The 12,040-nt window shown below is 55.0% G+C and overlaps 1 protein-coding gene across 1 annotated transcript in view; it reads right to left on the bottom strand.

Annotated features, from left to right (window-relative positions):
• Positions 1–5,824: 5,824 nt before the first annotated feature.
• TMEM200A (transmembrane protein 200A) overlaps positions 5,825–12,040 on the bottom strand; it is a 65,240-nt gene continuing 59,024 nt past the window's right edge. Inside the window, exon 2 of the mRNA XM_064170418.1 lies at positions 5,825–9,994. Within this exon, the coding sequence (XP_064026488.1) occupies positions 8,509–9,978 (1,470 nt within the window). The 5' untranslated portion in view covers positions 9,979–9,994 and the 3' untranslated portion in view covers positions 5,825–8,508. The remainder of the gene's footprint in view (positions 9,995–12,040) is intronic.

Raw genomic sequence — 12,040 nt, 5'->3', positions numbered from 1 at the left:
AGTGCCCCAGCCAGGCTTGGCTTCAACACCTCCAGCCACAGCCACTCCACCACCTCCCTGGGCAGCCCATTCCAATGCCAATCACTCTCTGACAACAACTTCCTAACAACATCCAGCCTAGACCTGCCCTGGCACAGCTTCAGACTCTGTCCCCTTCTTCTGTTGCTGCTTGCCTGGCAGCAGAGCCCAACCCCACCTGGCTACAGCCTCCCTGCAGGCAGCTGCAGACAGCAATGAGCTCTGCCCTGAGCCTCCTCTGCTGCAGGCTGCACACCCCCAGCTCCCTCAGCCTCTCCTCACAGGGCTGTGCTCCAGGCCCCTCCCCAGCCTTGCTGCCCTGCTCCAAACACCTTCCAGCACCTCAACATCTCTCTGCAATGGAGGAGCCCAGAGCTGGACACAGCACTCCAGGGGTGGCCTGAGCAGTGCTGAGCACAGGGGCAGGATCACCTCCTGTGAGCAGCTGCTGCCATTGTGGATCTCTGTCCATCTCCAGAAGAGATTCCAGGCAGCTGCATGCAGCAGTGGCTTGCCCAGACACATTAGAGGAGCATTAAATCTGTTGCTCTCGTGCTGGAGGCTTAGTTTGAGCTCCCCATTCCAGAGCTCCTCTGCATGAACATCTCAGGTCTCCAGACAGCCAAGATAAGTAACTTGAAGGCAGAGGAATAATTATCCCCACGACAAGTGAGTGACAAAGCAGCAGGACATTTCTCACTGCTAACCAAGCCAAATATTTGCTTTAGCTTGAGTTTTCCACCTTTGCCCTGTAGAAAAATCAATCTCCCAGAAAAGACAAAAAAAAAAAGGCTGCTGTGAAGAAATGGTTGAGAGACCTGAGCAGAGCTGGCCCCAGGCAGAGGAGCCAGCAGATGTCTGCCAGAAACAGTTGCTGCAGCAAACTCTGAGTGGCTTTTGTTAAGCACTGCCTGTGCTCCTGGCAGCTGAAGTGCTCTTGAGCTGAGCCAAGGAGCTTCAAACAAAGCCAGGGGAAACAGAGCTCCCGTGGTCAAACAGGGCAGGAAGGAGGAGCCAGGGAGCTCCAGGCCAGGAGTCTCACCTCTGTGCCTGGTAAGGTCATGGAGCAGATCCTCCTGGAGGCACTGCTGAGACAGGAGAGCAGTGAAGAGGTGATTGGGTACCACCAGCATGGCTGCACCAAGGGCAAGCAACCTTCTGTGGACAGCTCACAACATTCATTGCTGAGGGGTGAGCAGCTGATGGCATTCACCTGGCCCTGAGCAAGGCCTCTGGCACTGTGCCACACCACATCCTGGCCTCCAGGCTGGTGACACATGGGTTTGAGGGGTGCAGCACTGATGGATTCAGAACTGGCTGGATGGCTGCACCCAAAGAGTGCCTGTCAATGGCTCCATGGCCAAGTGCAGGCCAGTGACAAGCAGAGTCCCTCAGGGATCAGTCCTGGCACCAGGCTTGTTCAACATCTCTGTGGGTGCCATGGACAGAGGCACTGAGTGCAGCCTCAGCAAGTTTGCTGCCCACACCAAGCTGTGTGGTGCAGCAGCCAGGCTGGAGGGCAGGGATCCATCCAGAGGGAGCTGCACAGGCTGCAGAGGTGGGCACAAGCCAAGCTCAGGAGGTTCAACAAGACCAGGGGCAAGGTCCTGCAGCTGGGTTGAGGCAATGCCAAGCACAACTCCAGGCTGGGCAGTGCCAGGCTGGAGAGCAGCCCTGAGGAGAGGGACTTGGGGGTACTGGTGGAGGAGAAGCTCAACAGGAGCCAGCAGTGTGCACTTGCAGCCCAGAAAGCCAAGCAGAGCCTGGGCTGGCTCAGGAGCAGTGTGGCCAGCAGGACAAGGGAGGTTCTTCTGCCTCTGTGCTCAGCACTGCTCAGGCCACCCCTGGAGTGCTGTGTCCAGTTCTGGGCTCCTCCATTGCAGAGAGATGTGGAGGTGCTGGAAGGTGCCCAGAGAAGGGCAGCAAGGCTGGGGAGGGGCCTGGAGCACAGCCCTGTGAGGAGAGGCTGAGGGAGCTGGGGGGGTGCAGCCTGCAGCAGAGGAGGCTCAGGGCAGAGCTCAGTGCTCTCTGCAGATCCCCCAGAGGAGGCTGCAGTGAGGTGGGGGTTGGGCTCTACTGCCAGGTAACAAGTGATAGAATGCCAGGGGAAGGCTTCAGGCTGCACCAGGGGAGGTTTGGGCTGGATATTAGGAAAAAACCATTTCACTGAAAGGGTTCTCAGGCACAGGCTGCCCAGGGAGCTGCTGCAGTCCCCATCCCTGGAGGGGTTTAGAAGCTGTGTGGATGTGGTGCCTGGGGACATGTCTTAGTGGTGGACTTGGTCAGTAGGGTTAGTGACGACTCAGTGATCTTAGAGGTCTTTTCCAGCCTCAGTGACCCTGTGGTTCTGTAGGACATGGTCTAGGCACCAAAGGCTGTTGAGCTCAACCAGCCCAGGTGGGAGCTTGTCCTACAGACCCTCTGAAATGCAGCCAGTATGGGCTGTGGGTGCTTGGCACCGAGCACAGACCTGCCCTTGGTGCTGGACCATTTGTACAGAGAATCAGGAGGCACAGCTGAGCACCTGGAGTGATGAATCTCTTCCAAAGTACAAGCCCCAATCCCCTAGGAATAGCAACATATTTACCATGGGGATCAGCTGGCTCCTGGTGCATTGATTTCATAGGGGAGCAGTTGGCTGGGGCAATGAAACTGAAGTGCTGATAAGAATGTGCAGCTGATAAGGGGAATACATCTTCTGGCAGCTCATAATGAACCTGCAGTCATTTGCAAACCCAAGATGATTGCAGTGAGGGGCTCAGTGGGATTCAGCAATGGATCAGATGGCTCTGTGGATGCCAGCCTGAATCATTAGCCTGGGTAGAGTAAAATCTGATAGGGGACAAGAATGGCACAGGCTGCCCAGGGAGGTGGTGGAGTCCCCATCCCTGAGGGGGTCAAGAAACCTGTGGCCATGGCACCTGGGCCCATGGTTTAGTGGCCATGGCCATAGTGGGGTTGGGCTGCTGGCTGGGCTGGATGCTCTTGGAGGGCTCTCCCAAAACAATGAATTCTGTGACTCTGTACCAGTGGTTTTGAGCCTTCCCATGGACAGCTGAGTGGCTCTCCTCTAAAGCATTCTCTGTCTGGTAACAGGTGAGGCATGCAGCTTTTTGTTCTGACATTCCAGTTTCAGCAAACTCTCACTGCCATGGTCAGAGCCCTGCCCTTTGTGGGCCTCACACCTGGAATTCTGCCAGGTGTCACTCAGATAAGGAATGCTATTAATTCATTCATTAAGACTGCTAAGGACTTGGAACTGTTGGAGCAAGTCCAGAGGAGGCCACAAAGATGCTGCCAGGGCTGGAGCAGCTCTGCTGTGAGCTCAGGCTGAGGGAGCTGGGGGGTGCAGCCTGCAGAGGAGAAGGCTCCAGGGGGACCTCAGAGCTGCTGCCAGTGCCTGAAGGGATCCTGCAGGAAGGCTGCAGAGGGACTTGTGCTGAGGGGGTCTGAGACAGGCCAAGGGGGAATGGTTTGGAGCTGAGGCAGAAACTGGAGCTGAGGAAGAAGTTGTGCAGTGTGAAGGTGGTGAGAGTCTGGCACAGGCTGCCCAGGGAGGCTGTGGCTGCCTCCTCCATGGAGATATTCAAGACCAGGCTGGATGAAGCCTTGAGCAGCTGAGTCTAGCTGTGTGGCAGAGGGGTTGGAGCAGATGAGCTCTGGGGTCCCTCCCACCCTGAGCCATTCTGTGATTAAAAGCTGGACTTTACTGAACACATAAAACACTTCAGCACTGAAATGCTGAGTCCTAGGCCATGGCAGAACTCAAGGCTGTGGCACACAGCACAGTGCTGGCAGGACTGCTGAGCTGAATGCCAGGCATGTGCAAGCTGTGGTCACTGCAATTCATTTGCCCCACTGGTTAATTTGACAAGCTCTAAACAAAGGCCACGAACCTGCCTTCGAGTGGCCACACCACACCAACTGAAGCACTCCTGCATGGCAGCACAGCTCTCATCCCACTGCCATTCTCCTACAGACCTGCTCACAGCCTGCCTGAGGGATTCCCACCTGCAGTGTTTGGTAGGAAAATTAACACAGTAGTGCTGGGAAGAAGGCAGAAGGTCATGGAAAGGGTCAGAAGAAGTCCCACGGGAAGGAAGGACTTAAGAGTGCACAACTAAAGCAGCCCAGGAACTCTAAAAGCTGCCTGAAAAGCTCTTCAGAGGGAAAACTGCTGCAGGTGAAACTGTTCCCAGTTTTCACTCAGCAGAATCTTAAGTACTAAACACTGTGGTTTAGAGATAAGCAAAATCAGCTCCAGGTCTGAGAAAGACACCAACAGAGCTGCAAAACCCATCCCTTAGCTGTCACATGAGGCAGGGCAGCTCTAGATGCCTACCTCCAGCACTGGCAGCCTTTAGAGTCCTGCTCAGTTAGAACCACAGAATGGCAGGGGTTGGAAGTGACCTCTGAAGATCAGAGTCCAACCCCTGCCATGGGGCTGGCACCTCCTGAAAGGAGACTGGAGTGGGGTTGGGCTCTTCTCACATGCAGTGAGTGACAGGACAAGAGGAAACAGCCTCAAGCTGTGCCAGGGGAGGGTCAGGCTGGATATCAGGAACCATCTCTCCCCAGCAAGGGTTCTCAGGCACTGGCACAGGCTGCCCAGGTTGCTGCTGCAGTCCCCATCCCTGGAAGGGTTTCGAAGCTGCCTGGATGTGGTGCAGAGGGAGGTGGTTGGGTGGCAGTGGTTGGCAGCAGTGGTGGGGCTGTGAGCTCTGGGGGAGAGTTGGACTGGGTGAGCTCAGAGGTCTCTTCCAACCTCAGCAGTTGTGTGGTGCTGTGATTCTGTGCCCTGCTGCACTTCACACACCTCCCACACACGATGGTATCCAACCCCCAGGCTTCTAAGCTATGACTTAATGTAGCCACGGAGGACACAAAAGCTGACATCATTCCTGCCTTCTCCAGCAGCCTCTCCCGTTTGTGCAGGAGCCCTCCCTGCCAAGCTAAGGAGGACAGGATGCCTTTTTTATACCAAACTGCCTTTGTCAAACCCACTCTGAATGCATTTCACATTGCATGGAGCCTTCACCTGCATGGGGATGTTACTGAAGCTGACGGGAACAAAGAGCCATGAAGGGCACCAAAGCTGGGGAAGGTGGAGAACTCCTGGAACAAAGAGCCATGAAGGGCACCAAAGCTGGGGAAGGTGGAGAACTCCTGGAACAAAGAGCCATGAAGGGCACCAAAGCTGGGGAAGGTGGAGAACCCCTGGAACAAAGAGCCATGAAGGGCACCAAAGCTGGGGAAGGTGGAGAACCCCTGGAGAACAGGGCTGGGGAGCAGCTGAGGGACCTGGGGGTGTTTAGTGTGGAGAAGGGGAGGCTGATGGGAGACCTCTTTGCTCTGCACAGCTCCCTGAGAGGAGGCTGCAGTGAGGTGGGGGTTGGGGTTTTGTGCCTAGGATCAGGTGATAGAAGGAGAGGCAATGGCCTGAAACTGTGCCAGGGGAGGGTTGGGTTGGAGATGAGAAAGAATTTCTGTGCTGCAAGTAGTGAGGCACAGGCTGCTCAGGGAGGTGGTGGAGTCCCCATCCCTGGAGGTGCAGGAGAAAGGTGTGGCAGTCTGGGGCATGGTTTGATGGCCACAGTGGGGTTGGGTTGAAGGTTGAACTGGATGACCTTAGAGGCCTTCTCCAACCCAATGATCCTGTGGCTCTGTGATTAACCAGAACCCACTCTCTAGCAGCAGGCTAAGATCCGAGGCACCAGGCTCCACACACTGTTATGGCACCTCACCATGCTTTGCCCTGGGAGGGCTGAGCTGACAGAGCAGGACCAGGCCTGGCAGGGGATGCATCTAGGTAGACATTTTATTTCCAAAAATAGCAACTGTCTTGAGGACACAAATGAGAAAGTTATTAAAGGCTTCATAGCAAAATACTGAGCTAACTCTGGTACAATACAGAGGCTCTACCAGTCAACACCACACCTCAGCTCACCTGGCAAGGGATGCTCCTGGTGCATCAGGCAGGCAGCTGGCACTGGAGCTCAACAGTAATTCACCAAAGGGCAACAAAAAAGGGGCAGTTTTCTCTTTCATTATTAAAGTAACTGAAGAACAAAGACACTTTAACAGGTTTGACTCCTTTTGGGCAAAGCCATTAGAAATAATTCCTGAGTGTTTAGGTTGCAGTGAATGTATCAAACCCAGAGGGCTCGGAGCAGCTTCCTGTTAGCTGAGCCTGGGAGCTTGAAGTGACCTCCTGGAGCAGGGCTGGCAGGGCAGGACTGCAGCCTTCAGGAACGACATGGAAGCCTTCTGCTGGGCATGCTGCAAGTCTTTGCTTCAGCACTGGCTGCAGGCCTGCCAGCTGGGCTGCTCTGCTCTGCTGCTAAAGGTCACTTCCTCTCACAAGACCTCCTAATGCAAAGTGCAGGGAGCCTGCACTGCACCCACTGTGCACAGCACAGCAGCAGGCAGCCCAGGGGCTCTGCTCTCAGCTAGGGCAGGCACTCACTGGGGTGCTTTGTGTCTGTACCGTGGGCGTGGAGAGCTACTTGGTTAGCTTCTTGCTGCTGTAATGAGTGGCAATGCATTCATTTCCCATTCTTCTCTCCAGATGCAAGCTACATCATCATCCTCTTCTCTTCTTCTTCCTCCTTCTCCTCCTCCTCACCCTTATTTCCATGAGGACCTTAGAGCAGCCCACCTGAAGGGGACTACAGGAGAGTTGAGGAGGGACTTTTACAAGGGCATGCAGTGACAGGAGGGGCAGTGGCTCTGAGCTGGGAGAGGGGAGATTGAGTTTGGAGATTAGGAAGAAATTGTTCAAAGTGAGGATGGGGAGACACTGGCACAGGTTGCCCAGGGAGGCTGTGGATGCCTCCTCCCAGGAAGTGTTCATGGCCAGGCTGGACGAGGCCTTGAGCAACCTGGGCTAGTAGATGTCTGTGCCCATGGCAGGGGAGTTGGAACCAGATGATGCTGAAGGTCCCTTCCAGCCCATTCTATGTGACTCTATATATTATCATCACCAGCATCAGTTGGTTTGGGTTCTTCCTAACGTGCAGTCTAAACCTCCCCTCTCCCAGCTCAAAGCCACCAACCTTACCAAGTGGAAGCCATCACCTCATCACCCACCGTGTTCCTGCCATGCTGTGGCTTCAACTCAATCTGCCTATTTTGACTCAAACTGCTGCTGATCCCAGAAGGAGGCTCAGGGTTTTCACTGTGTCTCTGCATTCCCAGAACCCCAGGGCTCAGTTACAGTGGCTGAAGGAAGGTTACCGTACAAAGCAGCTCCTGAGTCACAACGCTGCTGTTCAGCCTTCACAAGCAACTCACACTAAAGCTTTTAGTCACACCCACTCTTCTCTATCCACCACCCCAACAAGGGAACAAGTTTCTTACAGTCATGATGGCTGAGATGTCAGCAGGAGCCAGCAGTGTGCTCTGGCAGCCCAGAGAGCCAACCTGATCCCGGGCTGCAGCAAGGGCAGTGTGGGCAGCAGGGCCAGGGAGGTGATCCAGCCCCTCTGCTCTGCTCTGCTCTGCTGAGGCCCCACCTGGAGTACTGCATCCAGTGCTGGAGCTCCTGGGACAAGAGGGATGTGGAGGTGCTGGAACATGTCCAGAGAAGGGCCAAGAGGATGATCAGAGGGCTGGAGCTGCTCTGCTATGGGGATAGGCTGAGGGAGTTGGGGTTATTTGGTCTGGAGAGGAGAAGGCTCCGAGGAGACCTTATTGTGACTTCCCAGTATCTGAAGGGGGCTACGAGAAAGCTGGGGAGGGACTTTTTAGGATGCCAGGCAGTGATAGGACTGGGGGGAATGGAACAAAACTAGAAGTGGGATTCAGATTGGAAGTTCTTCAGCATGAGGGTGGTGAGAGCCTGGCACAGGTTGCCCAGGGAGGTGATGGAAGCCTCACCCCTGGAATTTTTTAAGGCCAGGCTGGATGTGGCTGTGGGCAACCTGCCCTAGAGTGAGGTGTCCCTGGGCATGGCAGGGGGGCTGGAGCTGGCTGATCTTTGAGGTCCCTTCAGATCCTGACAATTCCATGTGGAAGACAGCAGCAGAGTGGATAAGTGCAGTGTGTGTTCCTGCTCACTTCCCATTCCCGACCGCAAGAGCTGCTTTGAGACTCCTGCAGTCATTCCCTAACCAGATCTGACAGGGAAATGAAGCTCTTGTTTGTTTGTTTTCCCTAATGCAAGCTTCTGGCGTCCAACTGATCAAACCTAACATGCTTATACAGAACAAAGGAAACAGTGACCTGGGGAGAACTGCAATCAGTCACTCCAAAACTCTCTGGGCAATGGCAATGCACAGAATTGCAGCTGTATGGTACCAGGACAAAGCCTCTTGGCATTACAAAGACAAAGACCTCTCGTTACACAAAACCAGTGCAGTAGGCTGGCAAGCACTGGGTTAGATACAGGCTTGTACTGTCTGACTGAAAAGGAAACACTTGTCCCAACGCTGGGGGTTTATTTTTGTTCTAAAAATACTGTGAGGCATCCCCTGGGTTGCAGTCTCAGTGTTAGAATCTGGTTTCGGAGGTTCCTCGCTTCAGGTTGTTACTCAAAAACTCATCGTGTTCGAAGCTCAAGTTGTTGTGAGACCTGGAAATCATCAGCAGCTTCTCCTTGTTGGTGAAGTCTTTCTTGGCTGCTGCCTGGGGCACCAGCAACCTGTCCATGGGGTCCTCCTTGTTTTCCAGTTTCATGTACCCTTTGCTGTTACTGCGGTCCAGCCTGGGCCAGCTGGGATGCTTCCTCTGCTCAGCCTGCACCGTGAGCGTGGAGGGACCTCTGTCCAAGTCCAGGGACTTGGAATGTGAGGACAGAAGATGCAAAGACGTGTTGGACCCAAACTGCTTCCTGGCAGCACCCGGAGACAAAAGCTTTCCTGCGCTTGCTCCAAGAGCCATAGAAGACCTGGACTGAGCAGCTGGAGCGTCCAGCAGGGAGCTGTGCCGCGGCAGCAGGGCAGCGGGGGGCCTGCAGGGCTCGCGGGTGTCGGGCACCGGCAGGGGCAGGGAGTCCATGGACAGGTTCCTGGAGCCACTCTTGGAGATCTCGGAGTCCTCGGTGATGTTGTCTATGCTGGGCTCATCGATCACACAGTTGTTGAGTTTGATCACTGGCAGTGTGAAAGCACTGATGGAAGAGGAGACGATGGATTTAGTCTCACACCTGATAGAGCTTCTGTCGTCCTGAGCCTTGCTGCGCTGCGGGTGAAGCCCAAACACCGAACCAGGCTGCTCGGTCAGCAGAGGCGGCAGGAGGCTGCCAGTGGTCCTGACTTCAGTTAGGGTCACCTCATCCTCTTCAGCAGGACTGTCCACTCTAAAGCTACTCTTGAAGCCAGAGAAAGGCGCGACGGTGTGGGCAGCCAGCTGGGAGGCACAGGAGCTGCCAGCCTGCCGCAGCTCTCCCTCCCCCAGCAGCCCGCCGAAGGCACCGCTCAGCTGCTGCTGCTCCCGGAGCCGCAGGGTGTGGATGTCTATGACAGTGGAGTAGATGTCCCTCATGTGTATGATTTTGGTCTCCCTGTCGCGGTTCTCGTGCAGGATGGCGTTGGCGCAGATGAAGATGAAGATGCCGATGCCCATGGTGAAGGGCCCCAGCATCTTCATCTTGTCGGAGCGCAGGTGCTGCTCGAAGAAGCGCAGCAGTGCACCGCCCTGGCCCCGCAGCTCCTGCGTCCCGTTCGCCGGCAGCGCCTCCGCCGAGCCCAGCAGCTGCTCCCCCTGCGGCCAGTAGCCCAGGATGGCCATGGCGATGCCGAAGGCGGCGATCAGCACCCCCAGGACCAGGAAGAATCCCGACGGAGAATAGAGGCGGATTTTGCCCCTGACGATGACGACGTCTGCCCGGGGCCGGCGCCGCACTGGCTTCTTCTCCTCGGGCGCTGGTGCTGTGGCGAGGTTGAGATGCTGCTGAGATCTGGCAGAGTCTTGCCTTTTCAAGGCAGCCAGTCCTGTTATAACTCCTCCTGTTGCTATCATAGTTCTGGGTCGTGCCCTGTGGGGACAAAAGAAAGAAAAGCTGGAGCAATACTGAGGCAAGCAAAGGCTGCGTCTGCAAACACACAGCACTGCCTGCAACTGCAGCCAGCTCTGCAAGATGCTTTGGGGCAGAAGGGACCCCAAAGCTCATCCAGTTCCAACCCCCTGCCATGGGCAGGGACACCTCCCACCAGCCCAGGTTGCTCAAGACCTCATCCAACCTGGCCTTGAACATCATCAAGCAGGGACACCCACAGCCTCCCTGGGCAGCCTGTGCCAGTGTCTCACCACCCTCACTCTCAACAATTTCTTCCTCATCTCCAGTCTCACTCTCCCCTCTCCCAGCTTAAAGCCATTGCCCCTCATTGTGTCACACCCAGCCCTTGTCAAGCTCTTCTGTAGCCCCTTCAGGTACTAGAAGACTGCTCTGAGGTCTCCCTGGAGCCTTCTCTTCTCCAGGCTGAACAGGACACCACCAGAGACTGGCACCTTCATCTTGACACCCACTCTGAACAGCCCCAACTCTCCTGGCCTGTCCCACAGGGGCCAGGCTCCAGCTCTCTCATCCTCCTCACAGCCCTCCTCTGGACCCTCTCCATCAGGTCCATGCCTCTCTTGTGCTGGGGCATCATAGCTGGCCCCAGCCCTGCAGGTGAGGCCTCCCCAGAGCAGAGCAGAGCAGAGGGCAGGATCCCCTCTCTCCATCCCTGCCCACACTGCTTTGGATGCAGCCCAGGCTGCCCTTGGCCTTCTGTGCTGCCAGTGCCCATTGCTGGCTCCTGCACAGCTTCTCTCCCACCAGCACCCCCAAGTCAGGGGCTCCTCTCCTCAGGGCTCCTCTCAATCTCATCACTCCTCGGCCTGAGTTGGTATCTTGTATTGCCCCAGGCAGGTGCAGGACCTTGCACTTGGCCTTATTGAACCTCAGAGATCCAGAACATTACTCCAAAACTCTGACACTTGCCCTGCAGGGTCAGGTCTCCATTCCTCATCTCTGGAAATCTTCACCTTTCTCAATTCACTTCCACTTTTATGCTGACTGAGCAACTTCAGGAGTTCACTGCTGAGAAACTTCTTGAATGCTTCACACAAAGTCTGCTTTTCAACACAACAATTACCCCAGACAGTCCTTTGGCATGGGCAGTCTGTACAGGTGCAAACACCTCCCATGCCTCTCTGCTTACAGCCTTTCTGATGAAACTAAAGCTCCTGAAGCTGCAAAACAAGGCTTGGAATCTCCAGCAGAAGCCATCAGGATTCAGCCATTGGAAAGCTGCTGGGCTCTGTCATGACTCATTTCCATGGCATTTGTCTTCCCAGGGAAATAAAGCAACAAAGCAACTCCAGACCAGTGCAGAGAACTGTGCTGAAATGAATGATGCTTTAGCTAGGATCTGCTTTGCCCCACAGCTAGGATCTGCTTTGCCCCACAGCTAGGATCTGGCTTGTTCCACAGCTAGGATCTGCTTTGTTCCACAGCTAGGATCTGGCTTGTTCCATAGCTAGGATCTGCTTTGTTCCACAGCTAGGGTCTGGCTTGTTCCACAGCTAGGATCTGGCTTGTTCCATATGTAGGATCAGCTTTTCTCCACAGCTACGATCTGGCTTGTTCCATAGCTAGGATCTGCTTTGTTCCACAGCTAGGATCTGGCTTGTTCCACAGCTAGGATCTGGCTTGTTCCACAGCTAGGATCTGCTTTGTTCCACAGCTAGGATCTGGCTTGTTCCATATGTAGGATCAGCTTTTCTCCACAGCTAGGATCTGGCTTGTTCCATAGCTAGGATCTGCTTTGTTCCACAGCTAGGATCTGGCTTGTTCCACAGCTAGGATCTGGCTTGTTCCACAGCTAGGATCTGCTTTGTTCCACAGCTAGGATCTGGCTTGTTCCATAGCTAGGATCTGGCTTGTTCCACAGCTAGGATCTGCTTTGCTCCACAGCTTGGATCTGCTTTGCCCCACAGCTAGGATCTGCTTTGCCCCACAGCTAGGATCTGCTTTGTTCCACAGCTAGGATCTGCTTTGTTCCACAGCTAGGATCTGGCTTGTTCCACAGCTAGGATC

This window comes from Pogoniulus pusillus, chromosome 33 (assembly GCF_015220805.1).
Source record: "Pogoniulus pusillus isolate bPogPus1 chromosome 33, bPogPus1.pri, whole genome shotgun sequence".
Classification (NCBI taxonomy): Eukaryota; Metazoa; Chordata; class Aves; order Piciformes; family Lybiidae; genus Pogoniulus; species Pogoniulus pusillus.
Note: the sequence above shows the minus strand (reverse complement) of the source record. Positions and strands in the feature narration are given on the sequence as shown.